The sequence below is a fragment of the Pichia membranifaciens genome (genome assembly GCF_001661235.1).
Source record: "Pichia membranifaciens NRRL Y-2026 unplaced genomic scaffold PICMEscaffold_2, whole genome shotgun sequence".
NCBI classification, from domain to species: domain Eukaryota; kingdom Fungi; phylum Ascomycota; class Pichiomycetes; order Pichiales; family Pichiaceae; genus Pichia; species Pichia membranifaciens.
In genome coordinates this window covers 2062861-2077584 of record NW_017566983.1, presented here as the reverse complement: position 1 = coordinate 2077584, position 14724 = coordinate 2062861, and the positions used below count along the sequence as shown (strand labels likewise).

At 46.0% G+C, this 14724-nt stretch overlaps 8 protein-coding genes and 1 non-coding gene across 9 annotated transcripts; 4 read left to right on the top strand and 5 right to left on the bottom strand.

The window, feature by feature from the left end:
• Window positions 1–274: 274 nt before the first annotated feature.
• On the top strand, window positions 275–1549 carry PICMEDRAFT_72007 (hypothetical protein; the record flags this gene model as incomplete). Its single annotated transcript, XM_019164072.1, has 1 exon — window positions 275–1549. One exon carries the CDS (start codon window positions 275–277, stop codon window positions 1547–1549), a length of 1275 nt encoding a protein of 424 aa, XP_019019122.1.
• A 316-nt stretch (window positions 1550–1865) lies between these two features.
• PICMEDRAFT_32255 (hypothetical protein) lies at window positions 1866–2498 on the bottom strand (the record flags this gene model as incomplete). Its single annotated transcript, XM_019162752.1, has 1 exon — window positions 1866–2498. One exon carries the CDS (start codon window positions 2496–2498, stop codon window positions 1866–1868), a length of 633 nt encoding a protein of 210 aa, XP_019019121.1.
• Window positions 2499–2854: 356 nt separating this feature from the next.
• On the bottom strand, window positions 2855–3285 carry PICMEDRAFT_15859 (hypothetical protein). Its single transcript, XM_019160998.1, has one exon. It carries the CDS (start codon window positions 3128–3130, stop codon window positions 2933–2935), a length of 198 nt encoding a protein of 65 aa, XP_019019120.1. The 5' UTR covers window positions 3131–3285; the 3' UTR covers window positions 2855–2932.
• Window positions 3286–3430: 145 nt separating this feature from the next.
• PICMEDRAFT_15858 (hypothetical protein) lies at window positions 3431–5551 on the top strand. The gene is made up of 2 exons (XM_019160997.1): window positions 3431–4740; window positions 4773–5551. The coding sequence occupies exons 1-2, from the start codon at window positions 3490–3492 to the stop codon at window positions 5454–5456; spliced, it is 1935 nt and encodes a 644-aa protein (XP_019019119.1). The 5' UTR covers window positions 3431–3489; the 3' UTR covers window positions 5457–5551.
• A 99-nt stretch (window positions 5552–5650) lies between these two features.
• On the top strand, window positions 5651–6883 carry PICMEDRAFT_72004 (hypothetical protein; the record flags this gene model as incomplete). Its single annotated transcript, XM_019164071.1, has 1 exon — window positions 5651–6883. The coding sequence occupies one exon, from the start codon at window positions 5651–5653 to the stop codon at window positions 6881–6883; it is 1233 nt and encodes a 410-aa protein (XP_019019118.1).
• Window positions 6884–7118: 235 nt separating this feature from the next.
• Window positions 7119–8180, top strand: PICMEDRAFT_72003 (hypothetical protein; the record flags this gene model as incomplete). Its single annotated transcript, XM_019164070.1, has 1 exon — window positions 7119–8180. One exon carries the CDS (start codon window positions 7119–7121, stop codon window positions 8178–8180), a length of 1062 nt encoding a protein of 353 aa, XP_019019117.1.
• A 163-nt stretch (window positions 8181–8343) lies between these two features.
• On the bottom strand, window positions 8344–10290 carry PICMEDRAFT_31189 (hypothetical protein; the record flags this gene model as incomplete). Its single annotated transcript, XM_019162680.1, has 1 exon — window positions 8344–10290. One exon carries the CDS (start codon window positions 10288–10290, stop codon window positions 8344–8346), a length of 1947 nt encoding a protein of 648 aa, XP_019019116.1.
• On the bottom strand, window positions 10175–11568 carry PICMEDRAFT_122377 (hypothetical protein). The gene has a single exon (XM_019159900.1). It carries the CDS (start codon window positions 11432–11434, stop codon window positions 10544–10546), a length of 891 nt encoding a protein of 296 aa, XP_019019115.1. The 5' UTR covers window positions 11435–11568; the 3' UTR covers window positions 10175–10543.
• Window positions 11569–11675: 107 nt separating this feature from the next.
• Window positions 11676–11759, bottom strand: PICMEDRAFT_t52. Its single transcript has one exon. It is a non-coding gene; the product is annotated as a tRNA-Lys (tRNA).
• Between the last annotated feature and the right edge of the window lie 2965 nt (window positions 11760–14724).

Here is a 14724-nt window from a genome sequence, read left to right as displayed (position 1 = left end):
GGTTAGTCAGAATGTGAAATTGTGGATCTTTGGACGGGGACGGTGGTTGTTTAGTCTGTTGGTCTGCGTGCAGCTGTGTGGGGGGTCTTGGGCGACTGTAGCAGTTTCTTTTCTGCCTTGTTGCTTGTGCTTCTGGTGTTAAAAGTCGAGTAGGTAATCACAGCGTTGGACACTGGTTGTTTTGCGCTCTTGCATGTTTCGTTTGACAGTACATTGCAACAGAAGATTCATTGTGAGTAGTTATCGTAAGCAATTCCTGCAAGGATATAGAAAGATGTCGGCACTACCAAAGAACAATCCGTACTTTTCCCTAGGCGGCAAGGATATCTGGTCATTGATCAACGAAACCGCTGCTGCAAAGGAGGCCGATTCCGGCGAAAAGGTGGCAAACTTGGGGCAAGGGTTCTTTTCCTACTCTCCTCCAGAGTTTGCCATCAAGGCTGCTCAGGAGGCTTTCACAAACCCAATGGATAACCAGTACGCACCATCTGCCGGTAAGCCGCAATTGATTGAAGCATTGAAGTCTCACTACTCGAAGAAGCTTGGACGTGAGTTGTCCAGCGGAGAGGTTGTGGTGACGACCGGTGCCAATGAGGGTATGTTGGCTGCGTTTTTTGGGTTCATCAGTCCTGGCGACGAGGTGATTGTATTCCAGCCTTTCTTCGATCAGTACATCTCGAACATTGAGATGCCTGGCGGAAAGGTTGTCTATGTCCAGTTGCACCCTCCTGCGGACTTCGACCAAAGGGTCGTCGACGGCTCGGACTACACGATCGACTGGAACGAGCTGGAGCGGGCCATAAGCCCAAGAACAAAGATGATTGTGTTGAACACTCCACACAACCCAATTGGTAAGATCTTCACCAGAGAAGAATTGGACAAAATCGGCAAGTTGGCGGTGAAGCACAACTTTGTCATTCTCTCCGACGAGGTCTACGAGAACCTTTACTACAACAAGGAGTTCCCTCGGATCGCTGCTTCTGAGGACATTGAAGTCCAGCGCCGTACGCTATTTGTCGGTTCTGCAGGCAAGACCTTTGCTGCCACTGGATGGAGAATCGGTTGGATCATCGGTAGCAAGGAGTTGATTCCATACGTGAAGGCTGCCCACACGAGGATCTGCTTTTCGACTCCTGCTCCAATCCAGGTTGCAGTGTCCAAGGCCATTGCCATCGCAGACTCGAACGGCTACTACGAGCAAATGCGGGAGCAGTACAGGAAGAAGTACAGCATCTTGCAGTCTGTGTTCGACGAATTGGAGCTCCCATACACGAAGGCAGACGGCGGTTACTTTTTGTTGGTGAACCTCAAATCAGTGAAGTTGCCCGAACTTGAGTGGCCTGAGCTAATTGCCAACAAGCCCCGGGACTTCAAGTTGGCGTACTGGCTGATCCAGGAGTATGGTGTGGTGAGCATTCCTCCGAGCGAGTTCTACCTTCCTGAGAATGCAGCAGTGATGTCTGACTGCTTGCGTTTCGCCGTGTGCAAGGACGACGAAGTCTTGGAGGACGCTGTCAGAAGACTGAAGGGCCTCAAGAAGTACCTATAGAGCTGCGGCCTGCAGTAGAAACTTAGATAGACTCGCCAATATTTTACATACTATTACCAATTTTATCAACATCCCCTATTTATAGTTAGAATTATTCATATTAATGTATAATACACACGAGATAATTATATAAGGGGGTCTGTCTACTACATACATATATCATTCCTAGTATAGATACACGCAGAGATGTATGCAACGCATATATTTGTCATAAAGTAAAGCTTCGAGGGGGGCAGTCAGCCAGAAGGGTGGAGGCGGTGCCCTGAGGAGGGGAGGGGGGTTCTATTTGGTGTGCGGAGACGTTTCGCCCGTCTCCTCAACACGAGCAGCCTTCTGCAGGGCCGTCGTCCTTGGTGTTGGTGGTGGAGATGTCGATGGTCTGCGTGTTGCTATCCTTGGTGCCAGCTGCGGCGGCAGCGCCGTCCAAAGTACCTTCGTCACCCTGCACGGTTGGAAGAAGCTTGGCAACCTTCTTGAAAAGGTTTTTCACGCCGTATCCGTTCTTGCTACTGGTTTCCATGAAGAGATTGAAGTTGAGCTCCTTGGCGAGCTTCTCCCCCTCCTCAGTGGACACGACCCGCCCGGGGAGGTCGCTCTTGTTTCCCACGAGAACCATGATCACGTCGTCGCCCCGCTCCGTGCGCACGTAGTCACACCAGCGGGGGATGTCGTCAAAGCTGCCTTTGCTGGTGATGTCGTACACGATCATCGCCACCATCGAGTCTCGGATGTACGAGGGGATCAACGACCGGAACCGCTCCTGGCCCGCCGTGTCCCACAACTGCAACCGGATCGTCTGGTCGTCCAGATACATCGTCTTAGAAAGAAAGTCAATTCCAATCGTCGCCGCATAGTGTGTGTCAAACGTGTTGTACATGAATCTCGTGATTAGAGACGTCTTCCCGACTCCTTGGTCCCCGAGAAAGACGATCTTGTGTTTGGTCAGCATCCCGTCCTGGCAGTATCTCTCGCTGTGCTGGCTCTGCTGCTCCGTTTCTGTTTGCCGACTTTTTGCTGCTGTTACTGCTGCTGCCTCTCCTTCTCTCCTCCGGCGCCCCTTCTGCCTGTCCGCCTCGTCCACCGGCCCACCCTGCTCTTCAACCCGTCCTTCCTGGACTCCAGCTTGTCCACAGGCAGGCCGCCGTCCCTCCCACGCCCCCGGCATCCACCCACGCTGCTGAGGTAAGCACTGCTTACGTACATACCTGATTATGTAACCCGCTGCTGACATAATCAGCAAAAGTTGAGAAAAAATAGCGTTACGAAAAAATTTGACACTGTCAAGAAGGAAATATAGCTGTTGTTCCTGCTGACCACTGCCTCTTGTTCGGTTGTACACACGTCTATACTAGCTACAGAGGGTATATCGAGCCTATGGCGGCACTATTTCTTCTTGCCGCTCTTCTTGATCCCGCCGCTGACAATGGGGCCCTTCCCGGACGCCTTGGCAGCCATCTCCTTGCGCAGCTTCTCCTGCTCCTTCTGCTTCTGCTGGTACGCGACGTCCTCGTCGTCAAGATCTTTAGCCGCCTTCTTTGGCTTCTTCAGAGGCTTCGCCTTGCCGCCCTGTCTTCCGGACATGTTGTTTCTGGTGCTAGTGCTGGTCCACTGGAATGCAATCTGCTGTTCTCCGCGTCCAACCTCTCAGCTTCTTCTTCTGCCCTGCGTAGTTTAATGGGTCAACTCCCTGCTCCACCTTTTTTCCTGGCCCTCGCTGCCGCCCGCGCCGCTTTTTCGCCAGCACCGTCTCTGTACCGGCTGTCGCCAGCATCCCTATTGCACACAGACAGTGTGGGCTCTACAGAGAAGGCCCGGCGGTTGCCCGTGGGAGGCAGCACAGAAAGCAGAGGCTCGCAGAGAGAGCCATTGTCTCTCGGGAAAGACAGCTTATATATACAGCATCATAGACTGGCGCCAGCAGCACCGCAGCAGCATCTCCGATGACCGCCCTCACGTCCGCAGACAAGGACAAGATCAAACGGGTCGTCCCGAAGTCGTCGAACAAGATCATCGACGCCGCCATCGTGAGGCTCTATGTGAACTACCCAAGCCTCGAGGAATGGACGTGGACGGGGCTCACGGGAGCCGTTGTCCTCGTGGACGACCTCATTGGACATACCTTTTTTTTCAAGCTGGTCGACGTCATCGGCAACCAGGGAGTGCTGTGGGACCAGGAGCTCTGGGTCGACTTCCAGTACTCGCAGGACCGACTCTTCTTCCACAGCTTTGAGATCGAGGACTTTTCCGTGGGGTTTCTCTTTGAGGACAAGTCCGAGGCCCAGCACTTTTTCAAACGGGTCCAGAGCCGCCACAAACACGCCTCCAAACTCACCGTGCAGAACAACAACGCCGTGGAGGCTCGCAAGAGGCCCGAGGAAACCTCCACCAGAGGGTACCGGGGACAGGAATCGGTTGCCGACGGAGTCACGAACGGTGGCATTGTCAACGAACAGAGAATGAGACGCTCCAAGGGTGTCCTCTACTACGAGAATGAGCCTCCGCCGGAATGGCGGTCCTTCTACAAGGAGCTCGAGAACATGGGCATCTCCGAAGACATGATTGCTGAAAACAGAGAGTTCATCAAAGATTACATCGCCAAACAAGGCGGGCCCTTGGTTGGCCTCGAGCCGCCAATTCCAAGACGCTACCAGAACCAAATCAGAGATGGCGGCAGCGGCAGCGGCAATGGCACCCTCAAAGCCTCGAGATCCATCTCCCAATCACTCCGTTCCAGATCAAACACAGTAAACTCTGGAAACTCGGAAAGGAAAAAGAAGGCTCCTCCGCCCCCACCTCCCCCAGGATCCGCCTCGTCAACGGGCACAAGCTCGGCTACAGCTTCTACCCCTCCACCGCCTCCTTACTCCAACACAAACGATGTCTTCCTGTCTCCGAGCCGGCAGGATTCTTACCCCGATATGGAGGAGATAATAGAGCAGGAGACAACTACTCCAGCATCACCTCCACCAGCACCAGCACAGAGTTTCTCCTCTGCATCGGAGCCACGTCGGGTTCATAACGTTCCACCACCAATGACGTTTCCTTCGCAATCACAGTCCCCAATGCAGGCGTCCTCAGCTCCGTCCGGTCCGGGTCTGCCTCCTCGCCTGGCTCCACCCACAGCAGCCAGGCCTATACCTTCCCCTCCTCCACGGAATGGAGTCCCGCCGGCGCCCCCGGCCAGAGGCAACGTCGCCATGATGCCTCCTCCGTTTCCAGCAAGAGGTGCTGTTCCACCCCGCCACCTGCCAGGAACCCGAATGCTCCCGCTCCTCCTCCTTCCAGAAGAGGCCCGGCTCCTCCTCCGCCGCCCTCAAGGCACACCAATGCCAATGTTGCTCCACCAGCTCTGCCTCCGGGACACCCGGGTTACAACCCATATGGGCAGCAGCAACAGCAGCAATCACCTCCACAACAATACCAGCAGTATCATCAACAACCTCCTGCGCAGGCTCAAGCTCCTCCGCAATTACCACCACAGGCTCAGGAAGGTCCGCCTCCGCCTCCTCCACCGCCAATGTCCTCATTCACAAACCCTCCACTGCCTTCCAGCAACTCCTCAGCTCCCCCACCACCACCTCCTCCACCTCCGGGATTCCCCGCAATGGCTGACACAGCACCACCTCGTGTCGAAACCACTGGAAACGGCGATAGAGATGCTTTACTTGCATCCATCCGTGGAGCCGGTATTGGTAAACTTAAAAAAGTGGACAAAAGCCAGCTCGAAAAACCAAGTGTATTGTTGCAAGAGGCCCGAGGTGAGCCCGTATCCATTCCTGCGGTAGCATCAGCCCCTGGCGGTGCTCCCGGCCAACCTGCAAGTTTGGCAGATGCTTTGGCGGCTGCTCTAAGCACCAGAAAATCTAAGGTCGCCGCTTCCGACGATGAAAGTGATGGTGACTGGTGATAATGACAATTCTGACAAGTATTTATATCAATACAAAGTGTATAATTATCCTCTTACATAGTCAATCCGACTAATCTTGTAAACTCTCTCCGTTCCACTTTCGCTCGCTATATCAAATTTTGATATAAAGTTCGAACTTTTCATAGAGCTGGTGAACTCATGTCTACGACTAGAGTTATCTCTGATTTCAGAGTATGTTTGGGACGCTGTTCACTCAAGCCTTTTCCACTTACACTCTCCCTGTGATTGTGCACAATGTTTCACCGATCAACTCTCCGCTGCCATACTTCAGACTCCATATAATAAGATCTAACCCATCTGTCAAGAGGTCCTTGCTGGATATCCTCAACTCCAAACCATATCGCTTCGGATTTACGAAAGACCAATTGAAACATTTGCTGCAAAAAGATCTGGTTCAAGTTTGGGTATCATCTGTCAGGGTAAAGATCACTATCCCACCTCATGATAATGACTTTTTTGACAGGATAATGAAAGCCCCATTGAGTCCGTACAGTGTCATTACTTATAACCAACATATCCACGAAACACCAGTGCCGACGCCAGAAAGGCTTAAAATATTATCATCAACAAACTCCAGTTTGTTGGCAATAAACAAGCCGCCTGGTATTCCTGTTCATGGTGTGCAGAAATACTTTTACAACACTATCCAATCCATGCTTGCTGAACAGCTAGCATGTAAGCAAGTCACTTTATACCCTCTGCATAGACTTGATAGACTTACATCTGGGGTTCTTCTTTGGGCCACTAACCCGACAACAGTTTCAAAGTTCAAAAATAGGAATGCTTGGTGCCGCAAGAAAATTTACCTGGCACGAGTTAAGGGTCGGCTTCCAAACTTTAGTACCACTTGCACTGATGATCTAGTCTATCTCTATCCAACACGTCATATGGTTCGTGTTTTCCAGGGTTCAATTACTAGTTTCAAGGAGGTTTGTTACGATGAGAAACGGGACGAGTCGGTGATTTGTGCGTTTTTAAATACTGGCTTCCCACACCAAATCAGAATTCATCTTCGCAATTTGGGATGCCCCATTATTGACGATCCGTTGTACAGCAAGACAGGAAAGTACAAAGAGATTACAAGATCAAGAAACGATGTAACTGATGCATACTGGGACGAAGTAATACAAAGGTCCAAAGAGATCCAAAGCAAGAAACGATCGGTTGACTCGGCTTCCTGCTCTATATGCAATGCTCCAAAATATCATGTTCCAAAAACAAATGAACACGGCGATTACGCCATTTGCTTGCATGCGTGGAGGTACGAGTACAAAGGTGTGCCTGGCGGGCCGTATGCAGGAGAGAGGCATTCTTACGAAACTCCCATCCCTTCATGGGCAATACCCATAGGAACCAATGAGGAATTTGTGAAAGGAATAATTGTTTATCACACAACTTCAGTATGACTGTTTAGGTAATTTTTGTGTAGCTGGTCAGTAAAGCGATCTGCAAACAATTGTCTGGTGCATGTCAAACAATGACGATTCTTAACCGGTCGATAATGTCGGCGTACAAATATTTTTTCAAGACATGAAAAAGAGAAAAGAAAAAAAGATTTCGGATCTCTTTGCAACGAGCTCTTGTCTTATTCGTCAGATAAGAAATTGCATACGAACGAAACATCTCCAGACTACCAACGTGATGACCACCGTAAATATGGCCAATACACCCGATGACCTCAAAGAGCATCTTTCAAAAGTGGAAGAATCCCTTTCCCACCTCCGCACATCATGTCAAGAATCAGTAACCACACATTCACCTACTATATCAAACACTCTAGAGGTTGCTAATGTGGCACAACCCTTAAATGAAGTGCCGAAACTTTCATCCTTATTAAGTGCACACGCCACTAAGTTGGGTTTGGTATTTAAGCCGCCGATCGCAATAACCACCTATAAGGCATGTCGAACTGAAGTTGACTCACTTCTCAAATATGCTGCTCTACTTGTGTCCTTGCTTAATCAGATTCAAGAAGAAAAAGAAAAGTACTCTAGTGTTTTTGCGAATGAATTGTCCTCCGATGGACTCTCAGTATTGGAAGCATGCGTCGCACTTATAAGTGGGTTGAAAGAGCTTGTCAGTTTCGGAGAAGCAACAGAAACTGTGCTTACAGACCAAAGATTGGTTGGTGTGGGGTTCATTTGGGAAGCTTGTGAAAAATTGACAAAAACTTGCAAAAATGGATCTAGTGGTGTACTGAGATCAAAGCTCAAACAGACAAACAGATTGGTCGTCGACGCGTTGAATGAACTAAACGAATGGTTGGAAAATCCTATAGTCGGTGGTGGCTTTGATTTTGATGAAGAAGATATATTTGGACTGAGTAATGACATTGGATCCGATGGAGAAGAGGAAAAAGCAGAAGATAAAGTAATTGCGTTTGGTAAGTTATGGAGTACTCGGATTCAACTGGTCAAACTATTGGTGTCGTTGTTGGATAAATCTGTTCCAGCAAGTAAATACAACCCAAAATTCTCCAAAGGTTTAGACGCATTAAATGCTAAATGTTTGAAAGTCAGTGAGCATGTTGACGACGTCGTTGCTTGTACAGTTTATGATGCAAACGTCGAAAGTGGTGAGCTGGCTTCTAAATCCTTAGCCAAAGAAATTAACCAGATCGTAGACCTTACAAGGAAGATTAATAATAATGATGAAAAGAAATGTAAATGGCTGGATTCCTGGAAAACAAAATTTGAAGAATGATTTTTTTTATAAACAAAGATTCATTTATACAAAGTTGACATAGATAAAAGCGTAAACAATGATAATGTAAAATAGGACATTTTTCACAACAGATAAAGAAAAAACTGATAAACAAACAGTAATTAAAACGAATAGAAAGAAATAAGGAAGGTATCACAAATTACTAAGCTGAGGTGGCAAATGCGGTTGGGAATGCACCTGAAACAGTCTTTTTACTCAAATAAGAGGAGAGCTGACTTGGTAAGGCTGAAGAAGAGTAAATAGTTTTTGGAATAATCTCACTGATAGTTGAGTTGTCTGGAACACTTTCAATTTCGAAACAATATTTCGAGAAACACTTGTTACAAAATGGAGAAATATCAATACCTGCTCTTTCTTCAGATCTTCTGATGATTGCACAACCTACACATTGAGCAAAATCCTCTTCACCATCATTCTGAGCAATTTCAAAACCATTTGCAACAATAGCATCTCTTTCAGCGTATGAAAATTGATAGTCAGTGATGTTAGACAAAGTAGTATAGTTGGTATTTGGAATGTAAACTAACAATGGTTTCATAACATTATATTCAACTGTTGCATTAGGATTGTTTTCATCAGTGACCAAGCTTGAGCCATTGCATCCAAAGAACACCGGTTTTTTGTTCAAGCCCAACTCGACAAACTCTTCAACAGAAGAAGGTAATTCGTAAAAGTTATCGTCAGGGAACGACTCAGCCCATCTTTCTTCTGTGGCGAATAAAGAGTCACCGCTTGGCCAGTTGTCATCGGTTTGTCCGCTGTTGTCAAAGGCGAAAACAACATCGATTTGTCTGACTGGAGCTAGGAAAGAGTCTAGTGGGACTGATTCATCAAAGTAGCCACCATCAACCAATTTTAAAGTCTCATTTGTAGTCATAGAGGAGTCGATGGATGCCAATGATGAGTTGTAGTATGGGTTATCAACCAATGCAAACAATGTGTCGTTGATATCACTGTTGACCATATCCAAGAGAATTTCAGCATAAGAGGCGCTAATGTTTTGGCCAAAAGCTCTGTAAGCAAGAGCAGTGTCATTTGCATCGCCTGCAAGGAAACCTTCCAAAACATCTTGGTAACCTTCCAAAATGTTCGAAGATGCTGCAGTTAAGAAACCAGCATTGTCAAAATCGAAGGTACAGTGAGCAGATTGGAATGGTAAACCAGCATCCAAAATAGAACCTAAAATTTCAATTGGAATGAAACCGCCAACATATGGGGAGAAAGAGCCGAATTCGAAAGGATTAATTTCAAAAACATTGTATGCATATTCAGAAATGTTGGTATCGACACCACCCGTTGCAGAAATGATTGGGAATGGAATATCATAGTCGATGAAAGCGTCAGTGTATTTGATATCAGACCAAACGGCGTTCAAACCGTAAGAGTCGTCATCTTCATCAAACATGTATCTCGATAAAATTCTACCATAGATATCAACCATACTGATTTCATAACCGGCCTTCTTCTTTGGAGCAACCTCATCAAGCAATTCTCTCCAGAATGAAATATCCCTTGAGACAGGAGAATGAGTGGTGTTCCAGATGTTGGTAGTTTTGTCATTAATCAAACTCTCAACAGATGTCCAGTTGTTGAATAACAAAGTAGACAAAAGAATGGAACCACCGGAAAGGCCAGAGATGTAGGTTGATGAGTCAAGCAAACCTTTCAAAGCTGAAGAGTTTGAAGTTCTAGAATCCAATGCCATGAGTTCACCGGCACCGGTGAACAAAGCTCTAAATCCACCACCAGAGAAAGACAAACCAACATTGATGTTGGTTTGGTTCAAGAGCTCAAAATAGTTAGCGAACGAAGATTCGTTGTAGCCTGGAATGGTTAAGTTGTCCAAGAATTCAATTAAACTGTCGGAAGTCTTTGCTTGCCTTGCAGCGATGTACGAGTATTCATCCTGAGAAATCAAATAGTTGGAACGAATGTAACCTTCGTGGGTGGTTGAGTTGTAGATTGCGGATGAGTTCACTAGCGGACAGGTTCCTTCAGAAGGACTGTAGATTATCTGAGACTCATTAAGAGCAGATTGAGCAGACACAAGCGCCGATGCCGTCAACAACAATGTAGTGAAAGAAAGCATACCGGATGACGATGTAGGATAGAACTATTGAGACAAGCAAACAACAACCGAAGCGATATAACTATTGGCTGCTGTCAAAATGAAGGTAGCAGAACTGGAAAGAATTGAGGTGAACAAAATGAGGAAGAATGGGCTTCATGTCGATAAGAGACATAAACAACGATGCCCGCCCATACTCCCCATATATTATCTCTGAAAAAAAAAAACCGAGCAATACCCGGGTATAGTGTCGAGAACAATAGCGAAAGTTTGTTTACCTTAAACACGCTCGCTCTTCCATTTCTGTCGGAAACGGAAGATTCATTTCTATGCCGAAGTAGCTTGACGGGGCGGGGCAGTTTATGGCCTCTACGAATGCAGTAGGAGGAGTTCTAGACGTATCTGCCAATTGTTTTCGGACCCATCCGAGAAGCTCCCGCTGCTGCAGCCGAAGCTGATGGGCGGATCCGGTAACCGCCGACGGAAACCGAAGCCGGGTACTTTTGTGTAAACAGCAAGGCACAATGATTACTCTCAAGTTCCGGCACTCGGTCGGAGCGGTGACTTTGATTAGTTCCCAGTTTGCAAGGACCCAGTCTACGACATTGTAAAGCATGTCTCCGCACACCTTGAGTGCCAAAACGACAATTTCAATCGCCGGTGAGCCTAGCTGCCGGAAATAAGAGAGGCTCTTTTTCCAGACTAGCATGAAATCATTCTCCGTAACAAGCGTGCGCTGACAGGTTTTCATTAGGGGCAAGTCCCTCTTGCAATTGAAAGGGGTGTCACACGATGCAGTTTTGTCATCGTTCAACAGCCTCTGCAAGCGAGTGCTAGATTTGAGCCGGTCCTTTTCTGCCTCCACGCAGAAAACTCCAATTTGGTAGACACTAGACAGTATTCGATCTATGTATCCCTTTCCGGATCCGAGATCAAGTACAAACTGCTTTCGACTATGCATATGCTCTTTCCCAAAAAGATGTCTCAATATGCAGCAGATCACCCATGCGTGCTCTTTCGAAAGACCAATGAAGTATCCTTTAGGTATCTTGCCCATGATACTTTCTACTGCTGCCTTGAGTTCTAGCTCCTCCCTATTGTCAGAACCTTTATCCAACGCTTGGGATTTGCAGTAATCTAGCTTGTTCTGTGGAGGCGGCTCCATTGTAAGATGCTGAACCCTGTTCCTAGATGAGAATACCAAACCTTTTAGAATTCTGCTTTCAACATGAGGTTTCTGGTTGTCTTAATGAACGTTTTTTGTTAATGCTGTTTTGCTCAGACTGTAATGAAAACGAGTATACTTGGAGCTGGTGGAAAGTCTTTGGCTGAGAAAAATAGTAACTTGACTTTCAAAAATACCTAATGTATATGAGGCAAAAAATAGAGCGAAAACAAAAAAAGAAAGCCCGATGCGGGGCTCGAACCCGCAGCCTTTTGATTGCTTTTCTAATAAGAGTCAAACGCTCTACCGATTGAGCTAACCAGGCTTTGTTGAGTTTAAAAAGCACTTTCCAAATATAGTGACATTGTGTTACGTAATTATTAATGCCTTGATTGAGTAGTATGTGTGCTTGTTAAATTATCAGGCAAACTGATGTTTTCAAACCTGAAAAAGCTTTTGTTGACGCTCTTTTTTTGATCAAAGAGTATCTATTATTTTTGTACAGCCTGTAATGCTGATCAGGCTATTTTGAATCTGTTGACATAAGATGCCAAAGCCAGTCATGATCGAGGGATAAGAGATAAGAATCTTATCATGATAAGGTATCTTAGTGTTGAGATAAGATGCCGAGGCCAATAAGGATTGAGTGATAAGAGATAAGAGTCTTATCATGATAAGGTATCTTGAGTAATCTAAAACTGGAAAGTTAGCCGCCATGATAAATGAATAATGGCAAGTTTAACCGAAGGTGTAACTGTATGAATACAAGAGGTTTGTCCCTTGTATTTATGTTTGAGAGTATTAGTTTGTAGGTTAGTTATATTAGTTATATATTAACAAGCAACAAACATAAGAAAAAGTGAACATATACAATGGATTGTTGAGATAAGATGCCAAAGCCAATCATGATCGAGGGATAAGAGATAAGAATCTTATCATGATAAGGTATCTTAGGGTTGAGATAAGATGCCGAGGCCAATAAGGATTGAGTGATAAGAGATAAGAGTCTTATCATGATAAGGCATCTTAAGTAATCTAAAACTGGAAAGTTAGCCGCCATGATAAATGAATAATGGCAAGTTTAACCGAAGGTGTAAGTGTATAAATACAAGAGGTTTGTCCCTTGTATTTATGTTTGAGAATATTAGTTTGTAGGCTAGTTATATTAGTTAAATATAAATAAGCAACAAACATAAGAAAAAGTGAACATATACAATGGATATTCATAATAGAATAGCTAGATTACAACAGGTTATGAGCCAATTCGCTCTCACTTGCCCTAGAGATGAGAGCTTGAAGCTTTCTTCGTCTATGAACTATCCTAAATGGAACAGTTACACTGGTATGCTTGTTGCCACTCAAGGTGCTGGCCTTGACGTTTATTTTACAACTGGAGATATGATGTTACCTCCAGCTGAACCGATAGACGACACTCTAGTTATGCAGCTCCAAGTTGCCTTGAACAATGCGATTCAAGTTGTACTGTTGAATACTGTGTCGACAAAAGTGTTGTTATTGTATCAGTCTGATAATGCGTTCGGACTTGATTTACTAATGTTGATTAGACGTGATTACTCCCAGGTTACATCACGTCAATTGTATGCTATGGTTAATAAAGCTTGTGATGCTTCGGTCAGTAAGTCTGCCGGTGATGAAAGTGCTTTGTCCTTGTTCAGAGATATATGTGCTCACTTCAACCACTCCTCGGAAATTACCCAAGTGATGGGTTAGTTTTACTTAAGGATGTTTAAGTCCGACCAAGCGAATGCTCGAGTTTTAGATGTGTCAACTCTGAACATTACGTTGTCAGCGGTTGAGAACACTCTGCGGGATCTCGTTCCTACAACGCAGGGTTCAGTATTTGCGGCTACTTCCAAGAAACATTATGTTAATAAGCAGAAGTGTTACCGATGCCAGAAACGAGGCCACGTTGCTAAGGATTGTCCAGCTGCTGCCCCGATTGCTGCTAGCAGTTCTAGTGGTAATACAGCAGCTCTTGTCAACTCCTCATCCAAATCTATCTCTGGTATCTCTTGGGCAGTCTTCAACTCAAGAGAAGACTCAGTTATGCCAAGTCGGAGCTACATTTTGGATTCTGGTGCTACACTTCACATTTCAAATGAGCGGTCTCATTTTGCTGAATTTACTCCGGCGTCTGGCTGCATTACTGGGATCTCATCCAATCCTCTGGTCGTTAAAGGTACTGGGACTATCCGCTTTGTGCACCCAGTTACCTCAAAAGTTCTTACTGTGTCTGATGTCTCCTTTGTCCCTGATGCCACCCAAAATCTAATATCCATCAAAAAGGCCTCCAAAACTGGTTCATTTACATTTTCTCATGAAGCGGTTCACTATCTCTCATCTTCTGATGATACAGCTAGTAAAATTGCGACCGCTTGTGGGCCAGACCTGTACGAGTTTGATTATACTCCGCTAGTTGGTGATGCACTAGCAGTTCCTGGTGGTATTAGTCATGCGGCCCTCGGTCATCCTTCGCCCGCAGTTATGGCTCAGATGGGAGTACCTTCTGGTCCCAAGATGGTTGAGTGTGCCTCGTGTGCTGCAGGAAAGATGACTCAAATCTTTCCCAAGCAAGCTTCATCCCCACGGGCAAAGGCACCGCTCCAACTACTTCATGCTGATGTGAGCGGACCTTTCTCAACTCCGGGTTTTGCGGATGAGAAATATTTTCTAACTATTGTTGATGACTTTTCAAGATGGTCTCAAATCATTCCTCTCAATACGAAGGATGAAACCAATGCATATTTCAAGAATTTTATCTTGACTGCAGAAAACCATTTTAGCTTACGCGGTTTGAAAGTTTCCAACGCTCGTACTGATAACGGAACTGAGTTTGACAACAAAGCAATCAACCACTTTTACTTTGAAAAAGGGATCAGTCATCAGTTGACGGTCCCGTAAAATTCGTCTCAAAATGGTGTTGCCGAACGGAAACATCGCACGTTAAAAGAGAAGGCTCGTGTTCTTCTTCATTCATCAGGTCTTCCCTCGCGTTTTTGGTCCGAGGCAGTCAAAACGGCTGAATTTCTAGTGAACAGGTACCCGTCATCTTTATTGGACGGGAAGTCACCTTTCTTTCGTTGGTATGGATATGACCCCTTATATTCTGTGCTGCATCCGTTTGGTGTCCAGTGTCATGTGTTGATACCTCCGGCCAAACGTACATCGGTGTTCTCTCCGGTATCCTCAGATGCTATCTTTGTGGGTTATAGTCCGGCCCATAAAGCTTACCGCTGTTATGTTCCGGCTCTGAAAGATATTGTGACTTT

Bases quoted from the DNA above. Each gene is read 5' to 3' on its own strand.
- PICMEDRAFT_122377 (XM_019159900.1), bottom strand. From the start codon at position 11,434: ATGGAGCCGCCTCCACAGAACAAGCTAGATTACTGCAAATCCCAAGCG.
- PICMEDRAFT_15858 (XM_019160997.1), top strand. From the start codon at position 3,490: ATGACCGCCCTCACGTCCGCAGACAAGGACAAGATCAAACGGGTCGTC. The intron at 4,741-4,772 runs GTCGCCATGATG...GTTTCCAGCAAG, and splicing joins CGCCCCCGGCCAGAGGCAAC to AGGTGCTGTTCCACCCCGCC.
- PICMEDRAFT_15859 (XM_019160998.1), bottom strand. From the start codon at position 3,130: ATGTCCGGAAGACAGGGCGGCAAGGCGAAGCCTCTGAAGAAGCCAAAG.